Source organism: Triplophysa dalaica, chromosome 21 (assembly GCF_015846415.1).
Source record: "Triplophysa dalaica isolate WHDGS20190420 chromosome 21, ASM1584641v1, whole genome shotgun sequence".
NCBI classification, from domain to species: Eukaryota; Metazoa; Chordata; class Actinopteri; order Cypriniformes; family Nemacheilidae; genus Triplophysa; species Triplophysa dalaica.
Window position 1 is genome coordinate 2,270,058 of NC_079562.1, and position 14,873 is coordinate 2,284,930.

Sequence of the window (14,873 nt, forward strand, 5' to 3'; positions counted from 1 at the left end):
GCACACATTTCAACATCCTCAGGCCACAGTCATCTACACAAGCATTTATTTATAACATGGCCTCATTCATTCTCATTTGTGTGTAGGAAGGGCGACAGGATAAAAATGCCTTCCAAACAATCTCCATCACTGCAGAAAAACATGAGAATAAATGACACTGAGAATCTCCTGCAGTGTACTAACATCATCAAGAAACAATGACGTTCAACATTCTTAATTCAACCATGGAAAAAAAGGATTAAAGCACACCTTAAACTCAATTCCATTATATTTTAAAAGAATATTTCAGGTGCAACACAAGTTTACATTTACATTCATGCATTTGGCAGACGCTTAAGCTACTTACATTGCTTTATCCTTTACATTTTACATAGGTATTTGCAATCCCCTGGGATCGAACCAACAACCTTGCGTTGTTAGCGCAATGCTCTTACCACTTAGCTACAGGAAAGCTAATCTTAAATTCTTTGGGATATGATTTTGCTTTATAAAGAAAATATACATTGTTTTTACCACTTCATAACTTTACATATACTAGATTATTAGCGATTATTTATGTGATTTTATTTATCGTTCTTTCTTCTTGTTCACATGTATAATTCTTGAACCTTTTCTTATGAAATGGTGTTTATGACATTCCTCTATGTAACGAGACTTGTAAGTGCATTAGTGTACATAATATTTCGCTTATTTTTACGAACCGAGGAACATCATTGTCAGTCGATAGAGCTTAACTTGTATTTAACCTTGAACAGATTAGATTTCCCCAAACCTTAAAGTTCACATATCACAGCTTTACCGAAAGTTTTTTTTGTAACTTTATTTTCTTACATAGCAAAATAGCATTCTTCAGTTATTCAAAAATATAACCTACATTTCACCAGCTATATGGTATGAGAGCAGCTATAGTTGGATGAGCTGTTAAATGGAAACTGTAAATGCATTAACATGATAAAGGAAATAATTTAATGTTTTTATTGAGATGAGGGTGGAGGCAGAGAATCAAGGATGAGCCCTTGGTAAAGGAAAACAAATGTCATACTTCTCAAAACAGAAATGTCTCTTGGAAAAAGAAAAGAGCATTTTTAAAAGAGGGCTACATGATAGTACTACCTTAAATACTTGTGAATCAGAACCGTGCCATATTAGAGATGATGAACCTACTTGATCGTTCATATATCTTAGTCACAACAGCTACACACGTTTGAGTCCAGTTCCAGTATGTGAAGAAACCGAACATTTGTTGAGCTAAAAATGGAAGATAATTAAAATGCATCGAGTAGTTAAGACAGATGTTAAAAAGGCAAAGAAAGGATAAAATGACCTCCGTGTGTTAGATGAAGATGAACTTTTTCATTAACTCCAGTCCATTGGATAAAAAGAAGAAGCCTTCGATGACGTATCGGTTATATGATGTCCAAATAGCTTCATTTCGACAGGAAGCAACCAGCTGCCGTTTTTTGTGAACAGTACATCTGTTCTCAGCGATTTAGCTTATTGGCCGTGACGGCACTACGTAGAAAAATGCATTGACCTAATGCAAAGCACATTACAACGACATAAAGGAAACAATTCTCTTTTGTGATTACAGATCGAAGAGAACATCGTTTCTAGCTTATATGTTTTACAGTACATACGTTTGTTCTTCCATTTAGTGATGTTATCCAGATACCCATAAACGGGCGAGGCTCTGGTTTGGCATACAACTCTCAACAGCCTGAGAGAGATGAGGCACAAGAAAACAGGACAAGCAACTTGATGCACATAATGTCTTTCAGCTGGTGCAGGGATGTGATTGGGCCAGAGAAATTCCTGATATTTCAAAGCACAGGGACTTCAACAATACGAGCAAGTAAAAAAACTTAAATATGGTGTGACGTCACACAGCAAATTGGACTTAATCTAAGGCACAGGTCACCCGAACCAAAATTCTGTCATCATTTGTTGACCCTCATTTATATAAAAGACTTATTCTTCTGTGGAGCACAAAAGAAGATATGTTGAGAAATGTCTTTGTTGCTTCGTGTCCTTAGAATGGAAGTCAATGAGAGCCGGTGTTGTTTGGTGACCAACGTTCCCTAAAATATTGTCTGTTGTGTTCTGCAGAAGATAGAAAGTCATGCAGGTTTGGAGAGGTGGGTAGATGATGACAGAATTCTCATTTTTGGGCGTACTATCCCGTTAACATCATATTTGAAAGAACTATACTCAACTAGAGTATTTCAATAGTGCTATAAAGTCTGGGTCATTTTTTTATATTATATTTATATTTTTTAATTTGGGGGAAAATAAATTATAATTTGAATAAAATAAAATTAAGCCTTTTTTTAGCATTTCACAATTATGTTCATAACAATTAAACAGAGTTAACATTCATGCTTTTTACCATTACAGTAAAACTGCATCCACACTGTAAAGGAGGAATGTGAGATAACGTGTTGGGTTGGATTTTGGATGCTTCACATTCACTAACTACCAACTTATTGCCTTTGCGTTGAAGATTTAGCAGAGTCATAAATTTTGAAGTGTCGTACAGGTGACAGTCGGCGCTGACTCAGCTATGACATCTGGCTACGATATGCGACAATCATAAATGATCTTCAAAATCGTAAAGTGGGGACCCGGTTAAGAAAAAAAAAAAACACTTTCATTATCAAACAGTGTTGAATACAACAAATACTTTTACACTTCACATTACAAATGTGAGAATTACATCTGTCCCCATTATGGCAGACTTTTTACAAATGAATGGGCTAAATTTTTAAAAAGGCTTAATTTTTTTAATGCAAAATCTCTATTTTTGTTGAGATTTACGGTGAAATATGACGCAGACATTTTGAGACAGTTTGCATTATTTTCACCCTATAATGACAGAGGCCATGTTCGATATTGCATATGATCACAGCCTAAACCATAGTGCATATCGTCTTGATTTAATCTAAAAGGAAAGTTCTGCAGGATTCTGGCTTTATCTAACACTCCAGAGCCGACCAAAATACTGAACTCCAATACTCACAAAATGTAGAAGACGGATTTGTTATCGCCCTTTAAATTTCACTTTCTGTGACCTGTTTAAAGACCTGCATAAAACCGATCCCATAATAACCTGAAGCTTCACAACAATAAGAGACCAAACGTGATGGAATCGAGCGCGGGCTTCGCTTCAGCCCACCGAAAGCCAGAAATCTGCTTTGAGCTTGACAATCACATCCCTGGGTTTCAAGATAGCTGACTGTAGCACCAAGAAAAACAAACGTCTGGTTTAACGGGAAGGAAACAGACCAAAATAAAGGCGAAGGGTTATAGCCTGCGAGCCTGTTTAGATATCATTGCTTTCCCTCTGGGACTGAGAGGCAGACTCCGGCTTTGTTTGGGGGTCCGCGAGTCAGACGTTGGCCCTAACCAGTCTGCCGGCACGCGGACCCCGGTGCACCTTGGTGTGTTTGGAGAGGTGGTCGCTCCTGGCGAACTTTTTGTCGCACATCGTGCACTCGTAAGGCTTGACTCCCGAGTGAGACCGCCGGTGGCGTGAGAGCTCGTCGGATCGAGAGAACCTTTGAAGCACAGAAAACAGCAGCTCGTGAGAAAAAACGTAAATGTATTTATTCAATTATTATAAATGCAATACATTTCAAAAACTGTCTTACCTCCACCCGCAGTCGGGCCAGCTGCACAGATACGGCTTCTCGCCCGTATGTCTGCGGAAATGAGCTTTCAGGTGGCTGCTCTTGGTGTACATCTTCTCGCACCCTGGGTGAGAGCACTTGTGTACCCGCAGGGTTTCCGCCAGGGGCCTGGATGGACGTGGCGTGATGGCTTTGACTAGACCCGTGCCGGCGATTCCGACCGCCCTGACAGTGAAAGGCAGGGGGGCGATCTTCACATACTTTTGGTCTTGGTTGACGGCTTCGCCAACAATAGGGAGTAAAGTGGCCGAGGGCACCTGTGGTGAGAGAAGGGTAATGTTCTGTGCCCCTTGAACACCAAGCACCAGGTGGGCCACTCGGAGCCCGTTGGGCACACACGTTTGGGCGTCTGGTTGTGGAAGGGCTTGGCTTAGCTGGAGCGGTTGTAACTGTAGCACCAATGGAGTACCGACAAGCACTGGAGCGGCGCTAGTTGCCGCAGCACCAAGACTCTGAACCGCAGGGGTCGTTGTTGTTGTGGTGGGTTTTGACCTGCCATCACCAGGGGAAGACGGTTGTGCAGGTGGGTCGTTGTTGTCCTCCTTCGCCTTCTCCTCCGGACTCAAAGGAGCATCGTTCACCAGCTCCATCGTCTCCATCAGGAATTCCTCAATGTCCTCCAGGGTGGGAGAGAAGGTGCTGGGTAGCTGAGATATGAAATCTGGCAGCGTGGACGGTTGAGCCAGTGAGTCCTCAGTGGAGTCGAAAAAGATCTGCAGCGACCCGTCGTCGTCATCTTCCTCGCCCGGGCTGCAGCTGAGCCGAGCACCGGCATCTCCGGTTTCGGGGCTGGAGCACGAGATGGAGCTGCCCCCCTCGCTGCTGCCCACCTCTACGAAGTGTAAAGTGGCCGAGGCGTGGTCGGAGAACGATTCATTAGCAGTGGCCACCGCTCTTTCGCTTATGGAGACCATTTGTTGGTGTGAAGATCAGAGGAAGGATGAAGGTATCGCCAGTGAGCACTACTGTTTGTAAACACTGACAAAAAAACAAGAGTCAAAATGAGAAAGATCAAATACTCAACACGTTTTCATGCAACGATTCACCCGAAATATAAATATTAATTCATGAAGAAAAATGTATTTATTTATTTTATACATCATAGAGAAATGAGCTGAACGGTGTTAACACTTTATTATTTAATAATCACTATTGCATTAATTATTTATTATGAATTAATAATTATTTTTAATGTAGTAGTTATTGTCGCAATGAAAAACGTATTTTCTCAAAGTCATAAATTAAATAAAAAAAATTGCAAAATATAATTTAATATAAATAAAATGTCTATCTTGGGGGGGGTGAAATATGACTGACATGTTCTTGACATGCTTGCGGAGATTCATCTCAAAAACGTATGAACTCAAAATATCATGATTATGAGGCTTTAAATAGTACAACAACAGAGTTCATAACCAAGAAAACAAAATGTTTTTGCTTCATACATCCACTGTCAAAATCGCACTGGGACCAGTTGGTTTAAATAGTCATGGCACAAATTTCAAGTTAACTTTAGCTTTGAGAAAATTGTATTTGCAGGTGACATCTTGTGCAATAATGTGTGGTCTAATATAACAAAAAGTATTTTTATGATGTATCCCAAGAGTCCAAATACTTTCCAGAACAATATTTACATGCACAACATGACTAACATTGCCATGCGTTCAGAGATGAGACACTATGGTTTATGGGGCAGAAAGGGGAGGGGCCGTTTAAAAACATCATCACAACACAAAACAGTTACATCACATTTTAAAGCACACTTTACCGTCATGAAAACAAAGACCCTGACAGAAATCGTTACATATTACGCATAATAAACAACACCAGACACACACGACGCGCAAAACATGTGTTGGAGAAAAGTGCGTCAGCAAGGCATGAAAAAGCAGGCCTGCGCAAACACACATGCTCCCGACACGCAGCCGAGAAAAACTGCTTCTTATTTCCCGCTGCACGAGCACAACATCCACCAAAGACACGTGTCAAGTTCAGCAGACTCGGGTCATTTAGATCGACACGAAAATCGACAGCGATCTAGTTTATCGATCCGGTTTAAGATTATTAAACGTGTCTCGTTACCTCGAGTAAATACGAATCGTGTCGTCCGAATCGTAGATGTGCGACATAAGATGAGTCCAGTTGTCCCCTCTGATATTACGGTTGGGAAGCACATCGTCCTTGCCACGGATCCATGTTGGCATTTTTCACGGAGGCCTGTCACATGACACGCATCGCGATGCACTGGAGGGCACGGATCCTATTCCTCGTCTCTGATTGGCTGTCCAAACGGGGGCTCGCACCGAAACGAAGCGTGTGATTGGTCGGAGTAAAAACGCTTATAAATTATGTATGAAGATTGGAAAAACATCCAACCGAAGCAAGACTTGAAAAAAAATCACACTGCACTTCTGCATTGAGGCGCATTTAAATGCGTGCAACGATTCTATGATGTGTACGTGTCGTGAAACACAGAGATATTTTCTAATATGAAATAAACACAAAAATATCAGATTTAAAGTCTGTTTACTCACGATTTTATTTAATGATGGAATAATGAATGATGAAATGGCCACGACACCACGTGGCTGGTTCAAAACACGGCAACATGTAAAACAGACATCGAGTACAGGCTTGAATGAAAAACAGCAGCTGTAAAGTGAAAAATCTAAGAAAACTGAAGAATGAATGAATGAATTCCATCTGCCACTGAATGAACACGAGGGTGTAAATTTGTAAGACTGTTTTAGGAATGATGTTAAAATGAAAACAGCTTTACAAAACCACAAGAGGGCAGTAGGTGAGTAGGAACATAGCGAACACATAATACTGTTATTTGTTTTAAGTACTGTACTTCACGTGCTCTCGAAATCCGATAATTCCCGGAATTGTTTCTAAAATAATTTATAGAACAGCACCTTTAATGTTAGCATATGTGTTAATGCTTAGTAACCCTATTGTTTTAATGCTACTAAAAATAATTTAATGTCACTAATGCTGCCTTCACGTGCTATTAGATATATGAATTTCCGAGGTAGAAATTGCACATGAACGCCATCTGATGTGTCCCACTGGGAAGTTGGGATATATGTTATACCCGAGTTCCCGAGATGGGCGGGGCTTACAGAATCAACATGGCGGATGTGAGAAGGATTTCTGCTTTGACAGATGTGATTGATTCGTTTTTTCGTTGCCTGGTCTTGTCGTTAAATAAGAACATATTTACATATATTAACCATTTGAAGCACGTATGTTTTATACACTGCGAAAATAGCATGTATTTCACCAATATGGCAGAATAGTGAAACTATAGCTAGAACATTTTCCCAAGACACACGCATGAATCTGGTATTCATTCCGACAACACAACCATCTTGGAATCATGACGTCATAAATGGGAATTAGCAAATTTCCGAGAGCACATAAGGCAGCATAAATCCGGACGTAACTTCCGGGTTGAAGTGGGAATTAGTGAATGTTGAAGGCAGCTTTAGTGTGCCGATTTTCCTCGAAATACGAAACTTTAAACACATCATTTTTTTAAGTTAATTATTTTGCAATAAAGTTATTGGTTTTGTTTACCAAAACAAATGGTACAGCTAAAAATATAACACAATAATATAAATACATATTTTAATAAATTACATAAATACATACATATGTGTGTAAACAACAACTGCCATTAACATTTTGACAGGCTTTGGTCTCTTCAGCGCATTTATTCCTCTGCATTAGAGTTTAACACATTAGTCTTCATTCAAAGGTCATAATCTATCATAATTTCTATTAGGCTATTAAAGACTATTAAAAACCAGTATATTGCAAACACAAATCAAAAACCACACAACAGTGGTTGGATGAAAATAGCCAAATCAAATCATTGGTAAAAAATAAAATCAAGTCAACACCCTGATAAATATACCAGACGTTCTCTAATATAAAACGTTCATAGCATAAAATGAAAATTCTGTCATCTTTTATTCACTCATGTCATTCCAAACCAGATTTTCTTTCTTCTGCAGAACACAAAAGATGATAATTGTTGGTAACCGAACAACATTGGACCTCATTGACTTCCATTGTTTGAACACAAAACCACAGAGACATTTCTCGAAATATCTTCTTTTGTGTTCCATAGAAGAAAGAGACACATACAGGTCTTGAACTACACGATGATGAATAAACTACAGAATTTTATAATGTTGGGGTGAACTGTCTCTAATATGCAGAGACAACCATAAGTCCATTTGTAGTTTAACAGCTCCTGTAAACAGTTAATACACTTTGTCATTCTTTCCAAACATTGCGCTGTTTGTTTGATCCTCCCAACCAGGAACATCTTAGCAAATGTTTAACAGTCAACGCTTAGTATCAAATAAATTATTTATACGTAACCATAAGTCTTTTAAAAACATACAAAACACACGGATCTAAAAAACAGATCCAGCTGTCCCACATGGTTTTGGAACGACGACACAATCATCTACATGCTTCCATATCCGCCTTCTCGAAGACAATCTTTCTAGAGAAATAAACAGCCACCACGCTCAGCAAAGACGCGCAGGCCATGTAGATGGTTACGCTCTGAAAGAGCTGCACTAAGGAGCCCAAGAAGAGCGATGGCAACACCTGAGATAGCAGATAAGCACTGTCCAGTATGGCTATATCTGTACCAATGCCCCTGATGGCGGGTGGTTGTGCAGGTGTTGGTTCCATGGTCACAGATACATTTAGATCACGCGATAGTGAGGCTGGTATATTGCTTTGTAAGTGTTTCGTCTTTGACGTGCCCCCAGACGTCCCGGAGAGGCAACCATTGGTTCTTTTCTGTGTGCTCATGGATGGCATCTCAGATGATTTGATCAACAGAACACGATGGTGCCCGTGAGGGTTGTCTCTCTCATTGGCAAAAAACACCTGTGAACAAATGCAAATGTTGCGACACTTACATATAGAGACAAAATTCATTACTTGCTATTTTAAAGGGGATAGGGGGACACATTTGTAAGGTGTATGTGCGTCCTCTTACCTGTGCGTTGGAGTGATACAGACATGTTAGCGTGTACGGTAGAATCTGTAGAGTGCAGAATGTAAACCCAGTCACTGCAACCATGATGGTGACTAACACGATGCTGTTTGAGACGGTCATAACTGCTGAACTCACTGCCAGCAGCACCACGCTGCTCAAATACAGCTTTCTAGGTCCTATACACAACACCATACGCTCCATAACCAACGAGAACATCACAGACGTCACACATTGCAAAAAAAGACCCAAGCTGGCCATTCGTACACCTGGAGAGAGAGAGAGAGAGAGGCGAGTTGATGAAAATGCAAGCTGTTTATCATTTGTTATGTCATTCCAAACCTGTTTGACTTTCTTTCTTCTGCCAAACACAAAAGAAGATATTTTGAAGACATATAAAACCAAAATAAAAAACCCAATTTTATCATTAGATTATTTAATGAAAGCACTAAAAAAAGTTTTTTATATTATACTTGTTAACATTAATTAGACAATGCTTAATTTAACGTCATTAAGAGGATAATAAGTTAATAGAACTCAACAGAAATGCAAATAAAGAATCTGATCAATGGTTACTCAAAAATATAACAAACTCTTCAAAACCTTAAAGATAATTGAAACATAAACACTATGCATTTTCAGTAAAAAGAAACACTTGTTAAAGTAACACTTATTTAAGAAAATAACTATCAAAATGCAGTTACAGTTAAAAAGCATGCTGGGAAATATAAGTCCTCTGCCCAATTGTATCTGTTTTATGTTAACACAACACAACTCATTTATGTTGTCCCAACACGAATGGATTCAGTTATACAGCTAAATATAAAAAAAAAACACGTTGTGACCAGAGCTTTCAAAAGTTGTGTTGATTTAACTTTAAATAAAGTAAGTGAAGTAAATGGAACAAGCAGCAAAAATATTTTTTTCGAGTGCATGGACACAAAACTACTGACAAAATTTCTCAAAATATCCTCTTTTGCCTTCCACAGAAGAAAGAGTCAGGTCTTGCATGACAAGAGGGTGAATAAATAATGACAGAATTTTTTACTTTTGGGTGAACTATGGAAGTATAAACTTCATATAAAACCTTACCCTCGTCATATCGTGTCCTGCCCAGGGAACCTGGATTTTCACTTGGCACCCCACCATACAATCGTTCTCCGACAAAATCTGCGTAAAACAGCATTATAGACATGAGGGCCATCCAACTGCACAGCTCAGCCACGAACAGTCTTGCGATAACTTTGGGCATGCGACTGCACAGCGAGTAAAGTTGCGGAAACACATTCAGAAGGCTGAAGATTGTTCTGGGCAAAAGCTTGAGTCTGGGCAAGACCGGACAGAAGCAAAAGCAGGCAGTGGACTTCGCCTTCCGGGACACCCCAACTTCACCCGTTGGTTTTTCACAGATGAACGTTGTGCCCATCAAACAAGCGAGGAAGATGAAGGTCAGCACTATGAAGATAAAAGCCTCTGGTCCTCCAAGGTAAACCACGGTGTCCGAAGGGGTCCAGTCGACTGCGGTCAGCAGGTAGCCCACGCAACCACCCAGGCTGAGCATGAGCGAATGAAATGAAAAGGCCCAGCGGCTTTCTTCTTCTCCAGGGAAGAGATCTGACACCAGCGCTTCCAGTGGGGTCAAACAGGCCTGCCCACAGAACTCCATCAAGCAGATAGCAAAGACTAACAGCGAGATCTGCGGCCAACGGCATTCACAGTTTGTAAGAAGGCCGACCAGGGTGGATGTCTGAGGGATGATCAGGAGTCCGAGGAGGACGCCCATGCACAGTGGCCAGATGAACGGCCGGCGACGGCCATATTTACTTCTGAAGCTGTCGCTCGCTGAACCAATCAATGGAACAAAGATCAACCCCAGTACAGGTCCCACACCTGGATAAAACACAATATTGTATGTTTAGCATAGTATCTATATATCCAACAAACAATCTATTTATCTATCCGTCCATCCATCCATCTATGGATCTATCTATCCAACAAACAACTAAAAAAATTCTTAAACATTTTAGACATTTTATTCTGTTATTGATCTTACCTAACACCATGGTCATGAAGCGTTCCTCCACCCCTGCCTCCAACAGCATGGGTGGGATGAAGATCGTACCAGCAGCCAAACATACTTCCAGGCCAAATGTTAATGAATTAATCAAGAATAGCTGTGAGTTCCTGCCATGCATGTCCACCCTTTCTGTCTTATTTCTCTTTTATTCTGCAATAGAAGTAGTTGTTCATGCACATGTCCAACATTATGTCAACTGTAATATAACCATCCCATTATTATGGATTCTACCCATAAGCGAGAAAAATAACAGATGAGATCCCTTGGAAATCTCGATTAGTTTTCTTAGAAAACAACACTGAAAAAGTTGTTGTTTTAACTTAAAAAACTATGTTACCTGACTGCCTTCAAATTTGTGTTAATTCAACTTCAAAATATTAGTCAACATAAAATGTTTGCATCAAATTCACGTGAAAAAATGTTGAGTTCATTCTAGTTAATTAGTTAACGGAGCCTTTTAACTTGATTTTTTAAGTTGAAACAACATAAGAAATCCAGAGTTCCAACAATATCTCAAGCCGAGCTCAGATTTGTCAAGTCTGCAAAAGTCAATATCATTAAAGATCTCAATATGAACTCAAACATTTTTCATCAAATTTACCCCAAATCCAGACTACCTCTACATTCAAAATTGATTTGATCACTCTTTATGATCTTAACGCTTACAACTGTCTCATATGATTCTATTTTTTATTTCTTTATGCAATTTAAGGATTGATGCTTATAAAGCTTAAAAAATGGATGCTTACAACTTTTAAATTAATGCTTATAAAATTCAAATAGATTTAAAATGAATGTGGGAGCCAAGCCATATTGTCATATCAGAATATCATAAACTCTTAAACCAGGAAACCGAACAAAACACTAGCATCCACCTTAATACCAACCAGAATATTCTTGTCCTGACGGCACCCTCAACATCATTGCGTGCCATAGTGCGTGGCAAACACCATAAATCAACTCAAATCCATTTTATATCACGCACATTCATATTCCCATTTTAATATTTACACAAGGATGTATGCGAGGATGATTAGAGATTCAAACACCATAGACCATTAAACAGCAGAACATGTTATTGGAGAAAACGCCCTGTGAGTCAACAGCAGCACACGTTGTGTTTGTTCAGTACATATAACGTGATAATGAATTTCCTTGCACTCCGGTCATCTTTGTCTTTATAGACCCGGTGAAATCTAAATGGGATCTGAGTGTGACTTTATGTATGTTTAGTTCTGTTAGCCTTGAGGTCATTGATATTTAAATGTAGAATCACACCTCCACCCATTTCCACCTGCCTTATATAATATATATATAGTCTAATATATATATATATATATATATATATATATATATATATATATATATATATATATATATATATATATATATATATATATATATTCAGTGATTCACATAAAATCTTCTTTGTAAAATAAATATTTTACAGAATCTGCTTTAAACAGTATTTGCATGTATAATGTAAAAAATAATGTTTTATACATATTTCTCTTATGTCAAACAGTCAACAGTCAAAAAATTTGAAATTAAATAACGGAGAAAACTGTTAATTTACAGTTTATTTCTGGGGCACCAGCTGCCAGAAAATTGATATTTACATATAAAAATATTTTTATTTATAAAATATAAATACGGCAGTTTACTGTATAAGTGATGATAGTATAATATGAATCAATAGGCTACTGGTAGGAATAATTAATAGGAATTTTCCAAAATCAGAATTTGCATTACATTTACAAAGTGATTTAAATTACCCTATACATTTTATAAGGATATGTGCAATACACTGGGATCAAACCCACAACCTTGCTCTTACCACTGAGCTGCAGGAAAGCTTGAGGCTACATCTTAAATTTCGGTGAATCCGAATAAATGACTGTTGCGTGTAACAGTAGTTCAAGGTCACTTGAGGTTAAAATTCTCTACAATACCATTAAGTTGCAGACAATTCTATAACTTCCCCTTTTTGCAAAGTGCTTGAAAACTTTTATGGTAAATGACGAGCCCTATATTTAGATCACAAACCAATACAATTTCTTTCCTGTATGTGACACTCTTTACTGTGCTGTCAATTCAAAACATCTGACCTGTGTCGCACTTAAGAGTAAAACAATGTTAAGTACCCGAGTCAAACACAATGGAGCTGAAAATCTCTCTTACCTCACACTGCTTCTGACAGTGAACTTCACATGAGGTCAACGCTGGAGATCTGAGAAACTGAAGCAACACAAACAAACAGCCTGTACTGTAAGACAGCTTTATTAGGTGTCGCGTCAAAAACGCCAAACATTCTTGAGACTTTACGTTTAGTTTATTATTAATAGGACAACCCTGATCTCAAAACTATGCAAATGAACTTTTGTTAAACTGCTAAGTATTAAAAACAGTCTCTGTAGTCTTCTTTAGTATCTATGAAGGCACACTACAGCTATTAACATACAGTATTCTACCGCTTATCAATTAATACATATACAGTAAATATTTATCCACATTTTACTTAGTATAAAAATATAGTTATAAACAGACAATAATGATTTGATATTTGGGTTACACAACACACAGGTATAGGCCACAGATGTAATACATACATGTCTCTTAAAGTTGGAAATCTCCTCTCCTGTTGTGTGAGAATGACTTCATTGATTCCACGTGAATGTGTGCAACTACAGTTCTGACATCAGAGGTCTGAGTGGCAGTTACAGGAACGTAACAGGAAGTGGGAGGGATAAAATAGAGCGTAGATATGACACAGTCAGTGCTTTGAAATGCAACATTCTTTTGGAAATCGACATATAATATTATGTGATATTGTTCAAATAAGCTATGACAATAAACAGTTACAATAGAATGTGTCTCCCTTAAAGGTTTATTGCAACATGTAAAAATATAAATCCAGCTCATTGTCAGCATTGGGTAATGTTTGTAATGCATTAAGCTTTTAGGTTACACTAAAAGTATTTTACACAATGCTAAAGAACATCCATAAAGAAACTTTAACATCCAAATAACCTTTTGTTTTACAAAAGGTTCTTTAAACTATGAAAAAGCAAAAAATAAATTATTCTTATAAGAACCTGTAAGTTAACTTCAATATAAGGTCATAAAGACGGCACACAACCATTTGCAAAGAATGATGAAAATGTTGCCCAACTGTTTACCCGACGTCATGTAACTATCCGAAAGAATCTGCATGTCACACACCTTTATTCACATTTCAAAATAATGAGCATTGATTAAACGTATGCCAGTTTTAAATACAGTTTTGATCTTGTGCACAGTATTGTTACAGTGGATAATTCAATTCTAATATTGTGAAAAATCAATGTTAAAAAATTACACTAACCATTTCTCTCAACAGATATTGGTCTAGCTTTTGTTGAAACCAGTAACTTTATATTGGCACCTAATGTATTATGGCTGCTGTATGAACTATCGCTTATTGCTCCTAAACTCTTTGTAAGTCGCTTTAGATAAAAGCGTCTGCTAAACGTCTAAATGTAAATGTAATGTTCTTCTTCACAGATCCTTGCTTCAAGTTCAAATACTCGAACAAAATTCTTGCTTCCGGGGAAAAATAGTTTTGAAGGTATCTCTTTAGAGTTGCCTCCAAGCCACGCCACATTGATGCGGTTATACATGCAAATACTGAGTGCATAGAAAGGAACATCATTTTCAGAAGCCTGACACTTCTGTTAAAAATAGCCTCTTTTTTATTGATCTAACGTAATATTCAAATTTTCTGAGACACTGAATTTGGGGTTTTCGTTATCTGCAACCCATAATCTTCAATATTTCGAGAAATAAAGGCCTGACATATTTCACTCTGTGTGTAATGAATCTATAGAATATAGGGGTTTCACTTTCCGAAATGCGTGACAAAAAGTATTGACCTTTTTCAAGAAAATTTAATGTTTTGAGATCTGCATGTGTGTAAAACACACTTTGAAATAAGGTTCAATCTCTTGCTATTAACATGAACAATACAGCATTTATTAATCTTAGTATATGGTAATTTGAATTTTGTGTTCAAAATCAAAAAATCTGTTTGGTAAGCACTGGTTTA

General features: G+C 38.1%; 2 protein-coding genes across 3 annotated transcripts; both read right to left on the reverse strand.

Annotated features, from left to right (window-relative positions):
- Window positions 1–960: 960 nt before the first annotated feature.
- On the reverse strand, window positions 961–6,150 carry si:ch211-117k10.3 (Krueppel-like factor 15). The gene is made up of 3 exons (XM_056735454.1): window positions 5,769–6,150; window positions 3,648–4,664; window positions 961–3,554 (listed from the first exon to the last, which is right to left on the reverse strand). Exons 2-3 carry the CDS (start codon window positions 4,598–4,600, stop codon window positions 3,386–3,388), a joined length of 1,122 nt encoding a protein of 373 aa, XP_056591432.1. The 5' UTR covers window positions 4,601–4,664; window positions 5,769–6,150; the 3' UTR covers window positions 961–3,385.
- A 1,012-nt stretch (window positions 6,151–7,162) lies between these two features.
- Window positions 7,163–13,486, reverse strand: LOC130410353 (solute carrier family 45 member 3). Of its 2 annotated transcripts, XM_056734970.1 has the most exons (6): window positions 13,399–13,486; window positions 12,971–13,027; window positions 10,766–10,939; window positions 9,805–10,602; window positions 8,716–8,981; window positions 7,163–8,603 (listed from the first exon to the last, which is right to left on the reverse strand). In XM_056734970.1, the coding sequence occupies exons 3-6, from the start codon at window positions 10,905–10,907 to the stop codon at window positions 8,166–8,168; spliced, it is 1,644 nt and encodes a 547-aa protein (XP_056590948.1). In that variant the 5' UTR covers window positions 10,908–10,939; window positions 12,971–13,027; window positions 13,399–13,486; the 3' UTR covers window positions 7,163–8,165. The 2 variants fall into 2 exon arrangements, with proteins under 2 accessions (XP_056590948.1, XP_056590949.1); XM_056734971.1 differs by lacking the exon at window positions 10,766–10,939.
- Window positions 13,487–14,873: the final 1,387 nt, after the last annotated feature.